The sequence below is a fragment of the Bos grunniens genome, chromosome 11 (genome assembly GCF_055505025.1).
Source record: "Bos grunniens cultivar Pamir isolate PY7600 chromosome 11, Bosgru_T2T1.0, whole genome shotgun sequence".
Lineage (NCBI taxonomy): Eukaryota > Metazoa > Chordata > Mammalia > Artiodactyla > Bovidae > Bos > Bos grunniens.
The window spans coordinates 95,811,815-95,825,519 of NC_141175.1; the positions used below are offsets into that span (position 1 = coordinate 95,811,815).

At 37.9% G+C, this 13,705-nt stretch overlaps 1 protein-coding gene across 3 annotated transcripts in view; it reads right to left on the bottom strand.

Annotated features, from left to right (window-relative positions):
- Positions 1-13,705, bottom strand: part of EXOC6B (exocyst complex component 6B) — a 730,532-nt gene that overhangs the window by 635,312 nt on the left and 81,515 nt on the right. For all 3 annotated transcript variants that reach the window (XM_086327590.1, XM_086327589.1, XM_086327591.1), the window contains exon 2: positions 2,430-2,595. In XM_086327590.1, coding sequence (XP_086183716.1) covers positions 2,430-2,561 — 132 coding nt within the window. In that variant the 5' untranslated portion in view covers positions 2,562-2,595. The remainder of the gene's footprint in view (positions 1-2,429; positions 2,596-13,705) is intronic.

Sequence of the window (13,705 nt, forward strand, 5' to 3'; positions counted from 1 at the left end):
GTCTTCATAAAACTGATCAACTTCAGCTTATTCGGCACTGGTGGCTGGACACAGACTTAAGATTACTGTGATGTTGAATGGTTTGTTTTAGAAATGAACCAAGATCATTCTGCTGTTTTTGAGGTTGCAACCAAGTACTGCATTTGGTCTCTTTTGTTGACTATGAGGGCTACTTCATATCTTCTAAGGGATTCTTGCCCACAGTAGTAGATATAATAATGGTCATATGAATTAAATTCTCCCATTCTCGTCCATTTTAGTTCACTGATTCCTAATATGTTAATGTTTACTCTTGCCATCTCCTGCTTGACCACATCCAATTTACCTCGATTCATGGACCTAACACTCCAGCTTCCTGTGCAATACTGTTCTTTATAGCATCGGATTTTACTTTCATTACCAGACACATCCACAAGTCAGCATCTCTCCGCTTTGGCCCATCTGCTTCATTCTTTCTAGAGCTATGAGAAATTGCCATCTGCTCTTCCCCAGTAGCATATTGGACACCTTCTGACCTGGGGCGCTCATCTTTTGGTTTCATATCTTTTTACCTTTTTATACAGTTCATGGGGTTCTCATAGCAGGAGTACTGGAGTGGTTTGCTATTCTCTCCTCCAGTGGACTACATTTTGTCAGAACTCTCTACTATGACGTGTCCATCTTGGGTGGTCCTGCACAGCAAGGCTCATAGCTTCATTGAGTTATGCAAGCCCCTTCACCATGACAAGGCAGTGATCCATAAGAAGTTTTCAGTATTGATATATAAAACTGCTCCCCTTAAAAGTTGTAATAGTCTCCACTCCAATCAGGCATTCCCCAGTTGATAAGTATCATCTCCAACTTTAATTAACATTTGTTTCATTTTTTTTATTTTATTAGGTGGCACTTTATTGTTTAAATTTGTATTTAATTATTTCTAAATTGTAGCATTTCCTTCTATTTCTTTGTATGTAAACTGTACATTAACAAGCATTTCTGTTTTCTATTAGTATTCATATTTTTCCTATTAATTTATAAAGATATTTTCTGTTAGGATATCAATCATTTGTCATATGTATTTGTAAATATTTTATTTATTATTTACTTTTACATTTTTAACTTGTATGTAGAAAGTTCTTTCACTGTACTATCGTTGTATGGATCAATATTTTCTTTCTAGCTTAGGAATTGTGTTTAGAAATGCATTCCTCACTCTCCAAAATCACATAAATATTCATCTATATTTTCTACTTGTTTCTTTACGGTTTTATTTTTTACATTTAACTTTTTAATTCACCTGAAATTAAATTTGGTAAGCTGAATAAATTAATTTAATTTCAATTATAATAGTTAAGCATTAAAGAACATTAACAACAAATAAGATTTGCTATTTTTGAATGGTAGAGTGAAGAAAGCTACTGAGAAGGGTAAAAAAGAGAGATTTAATTTTCTTTGTAACATTATATTTCTTATGATGACTGGATAGTTGTTATACACGTCCATAAATTCCTATTTGAAACCTTGCAGACCCACTGTGATTTGTACTTCAGAATTTGGGTGATTTTATAGAGCCAATATTGTTTATTTCATAACACCCCCCCCCAAAAGGCACTAAGACAGCATCCCATAATCAAACACAGTAGTTTTTCTGTAGCAAAGTCAGTTACCCAAGATAAGGAAATTTGCTATGCCAGGGACAAAACCAATACAGCCACCCTCTCTCCTGAACTTGAGTTAGTCCTATCAAGAAAGAACTTCCATACTTTGGTAGAAGACCTTCCACAACTATCACAATTTTTTTTTCCCCTGCCTCAGATTGCCATCAGAGAAGGCAATGGCAGCCCACTCCAGTACTCTTGCCTGGAGAATCCCATGGATGGAGGAGCCTGGTAGGCTGCAGTCCACGGGGTCGCAAAGAGTCGGACACAACTGAGCGACTTCACTTTCACTTTTCATTTTCATGCATTGGAGAAGGAAATGGCAACCCACTCCAGTGTTCCTGCCTGGAGAATCCCAGGGAGGGGGAACCTGGTGGGCTGCCGTCTATGGGGTCGCACAGAGTCGGACACAACTGAAGCGACTTAGCAGCAGCAGCCGCAGATTGCCGTGCCGCAAAGACTTCTGCAGCCATGGCTTGCAATTCTGTCATTCAGTGGTGATGGGTTTTATCTAGCAAGGAAGTAGACAGAGGACTAGAAGGATCAATTAAGTTTCTATCTGGAAGAAACTGATTTTTATTACTAGCTCTCATCCACATGTAGTTATCCCCAATAAATTTTAACTTAAAAGAGTATCCTTTTCAGCTAAAAGCTATAATCCCAATTATCTATGTTTCAGTACAAACCTCGTTCTTACTATTCAAAGATCTTTACCACAAATATGTAACCTGTAATGCAGTCCCTACTCCTTTAATGTTAACCAAAACCCCAAGACAGAGAGAGTCTCCTTACTTTGAGTTTCTGGGCTTCTCCTCTTACTTTCAGCAGTTCTGTTATAGAGTCCACAAAGCCCTGATAATGAAAGTTGCACATTTTCTCAATTTCTCGGTCATGATTGCGTATGCGAGTTTCAAGCTTCTCCATGAATCGTCCATGTTCTTCACCATCATAGACAGACCTTTTACAAAAAAAAAAAAAAAAATGCCATGAAGATTAGACATAGATTTATACTTAAGAAAGAGAGACAAAATTACAAACCCACAAGCAAATTTATTTAGAAATTAGATGTTTAAGTAACATAAACCACAGAGTAATTCAATTGTATTAATGTTGCCCCAATGCTTGATGAATTTTTTTAGGAAAATCTAAAATTTTACTTCCTTATTTATTGAAAAATATTTAAGTGTTTGACAGTAATCATCATAGAATTCTCATCATAAAAAGACTGAATTTTAATTCCTCTGTACCTTTCTTTCTCAGTTAAACTAATCTAGAAAAACTTAATTTTGGAAAAACCCAACTATACATTTACTCCAAGATTATACTCAAGAAGCTGACATTGCTAGAGACAAATCACACAGCTGTGCTGCTAAACTCAGTTCAGCTACATCTGATGACAAATTTAAATTGGGCAGCCAAACATCACTAGATAGTAATATTAAAATTATCCCACCCAGTACCACCACCAAAAAAAATCACTTTGTAGTCTCTAAAATGTGTGAAAACCTTACTTTCTCCACTCCTCAAATGTCCACCCTCTCTGTCACTTTCAGTTGTATTTCACAGAAATATATATATATGTTATCTATATATACCATATATGTATTATTTCATCTCCTCTCAAACAACCTGCTTACATTTAAAACTCCTATTCTGTCCACCCTCTTGTAACAATAAAAATTCAAGTGTTTATCTATAGTCATTCTTGTTGTCTCTAAGAACTTTACTCCTGCAACTATCCCCTTTCATTCCTACCCTGAATTATATATCTCTTTCACTCTACTAAATCATTCTCATGAATATATAAACATGACTTTATGAAATCCATCTTTACCTACTCATTTCCCTCCAGCCACCATCTTATGTCACTGCTCCTCTTCCCAGCAAAATTTCTTTCTACCTCCTCACCTCCGAATAGTTAGCATCTTACTGCACCTAATGGCAGCATTTTCTATGGTTTAATATATCTTCCTTCTGGAAACACTCTTTTCTCTAGACTTCAATGATGCCACACTAAGTGGTTTTCATCATTTTACTGACATACCTTCTTAATCTCCTTCCTGGACTCCTCCTCCTCTATTCTTTTTCTTAATATTCCAAAGAGCTCTTCTCTTACCTACCTGTGCTCTCTCACCAAGAAATGACAGCTAATCCCATGTCTTTATAATATATACCATCTACTATAGTGCTAGACTTCCTAATCTATACCTTCAATTCTGAGCACTTCCCTGAGCACTAGGCTCAAATGCCTAGCTACTATTTAACAACTCCAATTGGATTTTTAAAAATCATCTTGAATTTTAACATAGAAAAAAATCATCTATCACCAAACTATCTCCAATCCCAAACTTGATCCTCTCAAAAGCTCGCTACCACTCAGCTACCCATCAGAGCTAATGGCGTATCCAGTTGCCCAAGTCAAATACCCAAATCCAGGAATCACTCCCAATGCACCTCTTTCCATCAAACCTCATCCAATCTGCTAGGAAGTCCTGACAACTTAACCTCCAAAGCATATCTTAAAATTAACCACCATCCCACCATTTCCAATAAAAACCCTAGTCTAAACTGCTATCACTGGCTCACTGGACCAAAGCAATAGCCTCCTAAAACTCTCCATTCAGCACCCCTCACTCCCGCTACTTCTTGTCCCAAAGGAGATACTCCACACAGCAGTAAAAATGGCCTTTATGAAGCAGTAGTTCAGATGTTACCCTCTTGTTTGTGTTAGTCAAGGGGCTTCCTTCATAGCTCAGTGCCTGCGATGCAGGAGACCTAGATTTGATTCCTGGGTCAGGGAGACCCTCTGGAGTAGGGAATGGCAACCCACTCCAGTATTCTAACCTAGAGAATCCCACGGAGAGAGGAGCCATAAATCCTTATTATCATGGCCTATAACATTTCACATAACCTAGCCTCTGATTATTTTTCTAATATTGTTTCTCCCTAAGTCACACCTCTAGCCTTGCCTTCCTCTCTATGCTCCTGCTACAGAGGATTTTTTTCAGTCTCTTCCTGCCTCAAGCATTTTGTTTTTGCTGTTCATATGCTAATGACACTCATTCCCTACATCTTCAAACAATTTTCTCCTTCTCATTCAGTTTGTTATCTTCCCCCCCAACCCATCCCAATTAGATTGTAAGCTCCAGGGCAACAACTTTGTCTGCCACATTCACCTCTATCTCTAAAACAATGCCAGATAGGTAAGAGGTAGTAAGTAAACATTCACCGACTAAATGAATGACTACTGTTGTCTCTGTTGTTGTTTAGTTGCTCAGTCGTGTCCAACTCTGCAACCCCATGGACTGTAGCCCACTAGGCTTCTCCATCCATGGGATTTCCCAGGCAAGAACATTGAAGTGGATTGTCATTTCCTTCTCCAGAGGATCTCGTCGACCCAGGAACTAAACCTGTGTCTCCTGCATCTCCTGCATTGGCAGGCAGATTCTTCACCACTAGTGGCACCACTCCAGTACTCTTGCCTGGAAAATCCCATGGATGGAGGAGCCTGGTGGGCTGCAGTCCATGGGGTCGAAAAGAGTCGGACACGACTGAGCGACTTCACTTTCACTTTTCACTTTCATGCATTGGAGAAGGAAATGGCAACCCACTCCAGTGTTCTTGCCTGGAGAATCCCAGGGACGGGGGAGCCTGGTGGGCTGCCGTCTCTGGGGTCACACAGAGTCGGACACGACTGAAGCGACTTAGCAGCAGCAGCAGCAGTGCCACCTAGGAAGAACATTATCTCTAAGAGCTCTTAGATCTCTTGACATTTATTCAACAAATATACTTTTGCTCATTACCAACATTTTCTGGTTCTATAATCATTTGGGCTTCCCAGGTGGTGTTAGTGGTAGAGAACCCGCATGCCAATTCAAGAAATGCAAGTTCAATCCCTGGGCTGGGAAGATCCCCTAAAAGAGGGCATGGCAACCCACTCCAGTATTCATACCTGGAGAATCCCACAGACAGAGGAGCCTGGCAGGCTATGGTCCTTAGGGTCACAAAGAGTCAGACACAACTGAAGCAGCTGAGCACACACAGCACATAATTTGTAGGTACCAGATTACCATCCTGATTCAGCAAGTAAGTTCCATTGCCCAAAACTCAGCAGTAATCATAGAACATAATACATATACAAGTTTGGATTACAGTAAAAATTCTGAACATTTATTTATGAATAAATAAAAGGAAGAGATCTTCAAATAAATTATAAACAACCCTTTCTTTGACAATTAAAACAATTAAAATGCCTAAATGAGCTATCTGTAACTAACCTCAAACAAGCCTAACTGTTCCCCCTCCAAAGGAAAGAAAAAGAAAGGTTTCCATGTAAAGGCACCAGTGTTCCTTGCCATTTGAAGAAGAGAAATAACCACTGAAAATCCAACCATGTAAATGGCATAAGAAGATTATTACTTAATATTGACACAAGCCTCTTGGTTTCAAATTCAGTTATATCTTGACCCAATAATACTTTTAAATAGTAAGTATACTTCCTTATACAATGTAAAACTTTCTATTGTTCTTCCTCCAAAGGGCTACATTAATATGCAAAAGACAACCTCAAGGAGAAGAAAATCTCAAAGTTAAGAAGTTTATAATTTATGTTAATAGTGCCTCCCTAGCTCCCTGAAATTTCTATTTTAAAAAGTATAAGTGAAAGAAAGGAAAAGTGGATTTTAGCTGCCTTGACTGTGTGGCCTTGGTGTTTAGCCATGTGATTAACTAGGAGTTAATCTCTAGGACACTCAGCTTTCTCATTTAGGAAATAGGAAGCAATCAATTATAAATTCTTTTTAGCATCAGCCTAGCTCTAAATTTCTACAATTCAATTCCACTTTCAAGTCCAGTCATAATAACGTAAACATCAAACATTTTTCAGAACAATGTAAAGAGTTAATGTATTTTCTACATCCTTATCACTAGGGCCCCACCTGTTTCTCCTATTTTAGGGCCTTTATGATTCTAACACTCTCTTAATTATAATAATGTTGAATAATATGAAAGGCTTATATAGTGGATCTCCTGAGTATCTTGAGAATTTAAAAAGTTAGAATAAAATGTAAAACCTACACTTAAAACAGGAGTTTTAGACTGTGTTTAACTAACATGTGTTCCATGAGTACACAACTGGAAAACCACAATTTCCATATCTTATATGGATTTTGTATGTATAGGAAAAAGCACATATATATAAGTTTTTAGGGAAATATCCATAGTTTTCATCTGGTTATCAAAGGGTTAAAAACCTAAAAGTTTGTTTCAAATTGCCTAACATAGAAAAGGCAATTATAATTATAGTCAGTACCTAACAGTTCAACTTACATCGGCATTTCACATATACCTCAGACTTAGTGCTAACCATCCATCAGATATAAAATGCTAAAAACAAAAACAACAAGCCTTAAATTCTGGAAAGACCATAGATCTCCTGAAATTAATCTAATACTTGTAGTCAACATTGAACTTGAACAACAAGTTATTTCCCTTCCCTGCAATAAATGAATTAAAACTGGAGAAAGACTGCCATCTAGTGATGGCCCATTTCTAATATTCTTTAAAATTTGATGTGACCAAGCAAAGGACTGCTTAAAAATCTAAAACTATCTGTGGGAGAGGGAGAGGGTGGGAAGATTTGGGAGAATGGCATTGAAACATGTAAAATATCATGTAAGAAACGAGTTGCCAGTCCAGGTTCGATGCATGATACTGGATGCTTGGGGCTAGTGCACTGGGACGACCCAGAGGGATGGTATGGGGAGGGAGGAGGGTTCAGGATGGGGAACACATGTATACCTGTGGCGGATTCATTGTGATATTTGGCAAAACTAATACAATTATGTAAATTTTAAAAATAAAATAAAATTTAAAAAAATCTAAAACTATTCTATAATATTTGCTAGCCAAAGTCTTATAACTTGTTATTAAATGATATTGTATATAAAGTACTCTAATGTTTAAATGTCCATTTCTAATAGAAAGTAGAATCTTAAAAACAAAGTTCTATGCTTTTGACATGTGGGCCTTAGGTGTGTCATAGTTAAACAAGACTACAAAATAAACGGCACCATGGGTTTAATTATTTGTGATGATCCAACAAATATTCTGGTACCTAGTGAAAGTTAAACAAGAAGATATGCTTGGAAACTAGCAACTTTGTATAGCCTAAAATTTCATTCAACTTCATAAATACTGCCTTGTGCAGTCATTTCCAAAAAACACACCCAAATAAACCACAGGCTTCTGTGAAAACTAAAATGTTTCATCGTAATGTCCATATCTGACACATACTTCTAAATATTGCACCTAAATTAACAGAGATTTTTTTAACTTATAAATAAAAAACTTCAGGAATTCTACTCAACAAAAATATTTATTCCCAAGTACTGATATAAGAGGATTATATCCCTTGTGAAAGCCTATATCAACTCCCACTGGTTTGTCAAAAGATAAAAAAATACAATGTAATGAGCATATGTTATCTCATGTAAATCCTAGGCACCTTATAAATTAGACATTATTCTATTCTGAAGAACCTAAAATCCAAGAAGATGAAGTAACTTGCCAAGTCCACACTCCTAGAGAGTATTCTCTGTAGTACATCAGTCTGTCTCCTTTTACAGCAAAGGACAGCAAGAAAGTCACATGGACCCCTAAAACATTAGAGCTGAAAGAGGTCTTGCAAATGGAATACAAAGCCTTTATTGTACAATGGAGGAAACTGAAATCAAGAAAAGTTAAACGCCTTAATCAAAATTACATTGCCTGTTACTGATACACCTGGGCCCACCTCCTCCCCCCAAAAAAAGGAAAAACTAATGCAATATGAAGCCTGACAATGCAATATGAAGCATGGTTTTTAAAAAGACACACATACACACTTCTGCTTTAAGATGAGTCAGTTATCTACTAGCTGTGCCTACACAACAGCTATTCCATTCTTCTTCCTATTGGAAGAGGCCCAATTTGTTCTGGTATTTCACCTTTCTATCCTACTCCAAGAGGTGCGTGCACACATGCTTAGTCACTCCAATTATGTCCAATTCTTTTGCAACCCTATGGACTGCAGCCCGCCAGGCCCCTCTGTCCTGGGATTCTCTAGCCAAGAATACTAGAGTGGGTTGCCATGCTCTCCTCCAGGGGAACTTCCCAACCCAGGGATCGAACCAGTGTCCCCTGCATCTCCAGCATGACAGGCAGATTCTTTACCCACTGAGCCACATGGGAAGCCCACTGCAAGAGGTAAAACTATTAATAATTTAGACCACTACAGTAATTTAATTCCCCTAGTCAGTGATCAATTAACAGATGACACAACTCAACTCACTGATGAAGTAAAAGGAAGTTTGGGAGTGAGGATCCAAAGAAAGGCTTCTTTCCTGAAGGATACAGGAAAAGAAACTGCTTTTTCTACTTTGAAAATTGTTCTGTATAATGCTTTGGGATGCAGCAACCATCCAGAGATGAGAGGAGATACTGCCAATAACTTGGTAATTCCAACGAGGAAAGAAAATAACTGGGTCCTTAATGATGAACCTTGAATAGTCCTATCTTCAGTCTTCATGTTATGTGTGATAAGAAATGTTCTATTTTAAGGAAAACTTCCTATTTCCACTTTGTCTTAATAGTCTGCTACTTGGAAAGGAAAGTATCCTAAATGTTTACCACTGTTCATTCTTCAAAGGTAGCAGGCAAATCAAAGAAAACAACCAGCAGCCAAAGTCTAAATATGGCTAAGGAATCCTGTTTCCGGGACCTAGACTACTCTTCTCCATTTTCTTTTAGTTAAAAGTTAACTTCCAATTCACTCTTCAAATCTCAGCTTGCACCTTTCTTTTACTGGGAAACATTCTCTAAACATAGACTCTGTTATGTGTTTCTCTTTTGTTATTAATGCCATTTCAGAACTTGTTTAATTATATTCTGATTACCCATTCACTTGTCGATTTCCCCATACCAAAAGGTTAATCTCCTTGTCGGCTGAGGCCATGTCTTATCCATTTTATCTCCAGCTAATAGCACAGAGACTGGCATAGAGGAGACCCTCCATATATGCTAAAAACAGAGAAAGAGAAGGAAGGGTAGGAAACTAAGATGTAGGTTTCTGATTGCCTCAAAGATAGATACAAAGGAGTATTATATCAAACAAAGTTTATCTGTTGAAATGTTTTCAGAACCAAAGAGAACTTCAAGACACAAAGGACTAAACATTTTGCTTTTGTTTTTGATTAATCCAAGAAAAAAATTCAGAGTTTGGTTTGTTCTTTTCTTTTTCATATATATGTTTTTTAACTTCTGTCATGGTTTTAGTCATGAAACATTTTCTTCTCATTAAGCTCCATAAAAGCATCATTAGTATTTCTTGTTTATTCCAAAAGTTAAAAATAAAATGGAAAAACAGATCTGAGCATGATTTTGCAAGAGAAACTGCAGGAGGTCAAGAGGAGTTTAAAGTTCCTTCCCTTCCTTACTTCAGTTTGTCTATCAATTTAATTCAGACCTTACTAAGGTAATTTGAATGCCCTGATTGCAAAAGGTGAAAGAAGACCACTGTATATTATCATCAATGACAGGGGAAGGATATGCTAATAGATGAGGTCTAAGTTGAAGACCACAATCAAATGTTTTTGTACAGCCACAGGAGATCAAATACATTCAAATCCTTTTCCCACTCTTACAGATAGCAAGGTATAGAACTGGCTTGACCAAGATAGCCCATGCAACCAAAAGAAGTTGTGATGGAACTCTCCCGCAAGGCAAGGAAGGAAACCCACTTCCATGAAAGCTATTTTCAAAGGGATAAAAACAGAGTAGAGAACTTTCAAATGGCACTTAGCCATACAACCTACTAAAAACCTGGTATTAGTTAAACAGCACAGGAAAATGGAGAAAGGGACCTTGTCACAAAACATCGGTCAAATCAACAACAGACTGTTAGGAAATAAACTAATGAAAGCAATTCAGTTCAGTTCCTCAGTCGTGTCCAACTCTTTGCAACTCCAGGACTGCAGCATGCCAGCCTTCCCTGTCCATCACCAACTCCCCAAGCTTGCTCAAACTCATGTCCATCGAGTCAGTGATGCCATCCAACCATCTCGTCCTCTGTTGTCCCCTTCTCCTCCTGCCTTCAGTCTTTCCCAGCTTCAGGGTCTTTTCCAGTGAGTGAGTTCTTCACATCAGGTGGCCAAAATACTGGAGCTTCAGCTTCAGTATCAGTACTTCCAATGAATATTTCCTTTAGGATTGACTGGTTGGATCTCTTTGCAGTCCAGGGGACTCTCAAGAGCCTTCTCCAACACCACAGCTCAAAAGCATCAATTCTTCAGCGCTCAGCTTTCTCTATGTTCCAACTCTCACATCCATACACGACTACTGGAAAAACCATAGCTTTGTCTGGATGGATCTTTGTTGGCAAAGTAATATCTCTGCTTTTTAATATGCTGTCTAGGTTGGTCATATCTTCTCTTCCAAGGAGCAAGCGTCTTTTAATTTCATGGCTGCAGTCACCATCTGCAGTGATTTTGGAGTTCAAGAAAATAAAGTCTGTCACTGTTTCCATTGTTTCCCCATCTATTTGCCATGAAGTGATGGGAACAGATGACATGAACTTCGTTTTTTGAATGTTGAGTTTTAAACCAACTTTTTCACTTTCCTCTTTCACCTTCATCAAGAGACTCTTTAGTTCTTCTTCACTTTCTGCCATAAGGGTGGTGTCATCTGCATATCTGAGGTTATTGATATTTCTCCCAGCAATCTTGAATCTAGTTTGTGCTTCATCCAGCCCAGCATTTCACATAATATACTCTGCACATAAGTTAAACAAGCAGGGTGACAATATACAGCCTTGAAACGAAAGCAAGGAAACTCCAAAGTAAGGATACAAAGAATGCTCTAACTACTACCAGGATAATGTCACACTGTTAGAACAAGTAATCAGCACAAGTAACTGAAGACATAAAGGCACTACAGGATATATTAGTGCCTTCATTTTGACCTCTGTATCAATTTGTATTAAGTGTAATTAGATTTATCCGATTGTAGTTTTCAGTGGTGGTCATAAAATCTGGCAGCTAAAAGTTAGATTTTAGATACTGCTGTCAAATAAAACAAATACTCCAACTATGGCCTGGTTATACTGACTGAATCTAAACTGGAAAACTGCTGAAAGTACAGTGGTGATACAGTTGGCAAATACAGGGTTATAATTAACATCAATAGATAAGCTCCAATTTCACTGCCTGGAATTCAAAGTGTCAAATTTAACACTTAAACATGCAAAGTTGGAACTAAATAAAACTACTGACTCACTGTCTCCCACTACCATAATCGTCTGGATTTAGGGTATATTAGTAAAACTCTTCAAGATCCTTTACAAAAGATTTAAGTATTTAAGTAATTACTCTGAAGAGCTCTGAAAATATTTTAAAAGCTGCCTATTAATTGAAGAAATGATTCAGCTTCTCCACACTTAAAATTATCATTCTGGTTTCAATAACAAGGATCATAAAAGTATTCATACAGAAGCAAACCAATGTAGGGTGGGTATTAGAAACATTTCAGTGAATAGTTCTGGTCTCCTTATGCATGTAGATTTAATGTGGGCCTAACAAAATTCAACCAACCAAGTTTCCCAGAAGATTTTGAAAATTTGAAAAATTCCATGATTTAGTGATTCTTGGAAAATTGGTTGAATCAATTTTGTTAGACCAACATTAATAAATCTGACATCATTTGTAAATGTGTATGTCATTTGTAAATATTTATTATACCTATATAGGTATACATCATATATACATACAGGTATATTACATAGTGTGTATGGGCGGGTAATGGTGGAGAGATCTGACAGAATGTGGTCCACTGGAGAAGGGAATGGCAAACCACTTCAGTATTCTTGCCTTGAGAACCCCATGAACACTACAAAAAGGCAAAATGATAGGATACTGAAAGAGGAACTCCCCCGGTCAGTAGGTGCCCAATATGCTACTGGAGATCAGTGGAGAAATAACTCCAAAAAGAATGAAGGGATGGAGCCAAAGCAAAAACAATACCCAGCTGTGGATGTGACTGGTGATAGAAGCAAGGTCCGATGCTGTAAAGAGCATATTGCATAGGAAACTGGAATGCTAAGTCCATGAAGCAAGGCAAATTGGAAGTGGTCAAACAAGAGATGGCAAGAGTGAATGTCGACATTCTAGGAATTAGCGAACTAAATGGACTGGAATGGGTAAATTTAACTCAGATGACCATTATATCTACTATTGTGGGCAGGAATCCCTCAGAAGAAATGGAGTGGCCATCGTCGTCAACAAAAGAGTCCAAAATGCACTTGGATGCAATCTCAAAAATGACAGAATGATCTCTGTTCTCCAAGGAAAACCATTCAATATCACGGTAATCCAAGTCTATGCACTAACCACGAATGCCGAAGAAGCTGAAGTTGAACGGTTCTATGAAGACCTACAAGACCTTTTAGAACTAACACCCAAAAAAGATGTCCTTTTCGTTATAGGGGACTGGAATGCAAAAGTAGGAAGTCAAGAAACACCTGGAGTAACAGGCAAATTTGGCCTTGGAATACGGAATGAAGCAGGGCAAAGACTAATAGGGTTTGGCCAAGAAAATCCACTGGTCATAGCAAACACCCTCTTCCAACAACACAAGACTCTACACATGGACATCACCAGATGGTCAACACCGAAATCAGATTGATTATATTCTTTGCAGCCAAAGATGGAGAAGCTCTATACAGTCAGCAAAAACAAGACCAGGAGCTGACTGTGGCTCAGATCATGAACTCCTTATTGCCAAATTCAGACTTAAATTGAAGAAAGTAGGGAAAACCACTAGACCATTCAGGTATGACCTAAATCAAATCCCTTATGACTATACAGTGGAAGTGAGAAGTAGATTTAAGGGCCTAGATTTGATAGATAAGAGTGCCTGATGAACTATGGAATGAGGTTCGTGACATTGTACAGGAGACAGGGATCAAGACCATCCCCATGGAAAAGAAATGCAAAAAAGCAAAATGGCTGTCTGGGGAGGCCTTACAAATAGCTGTG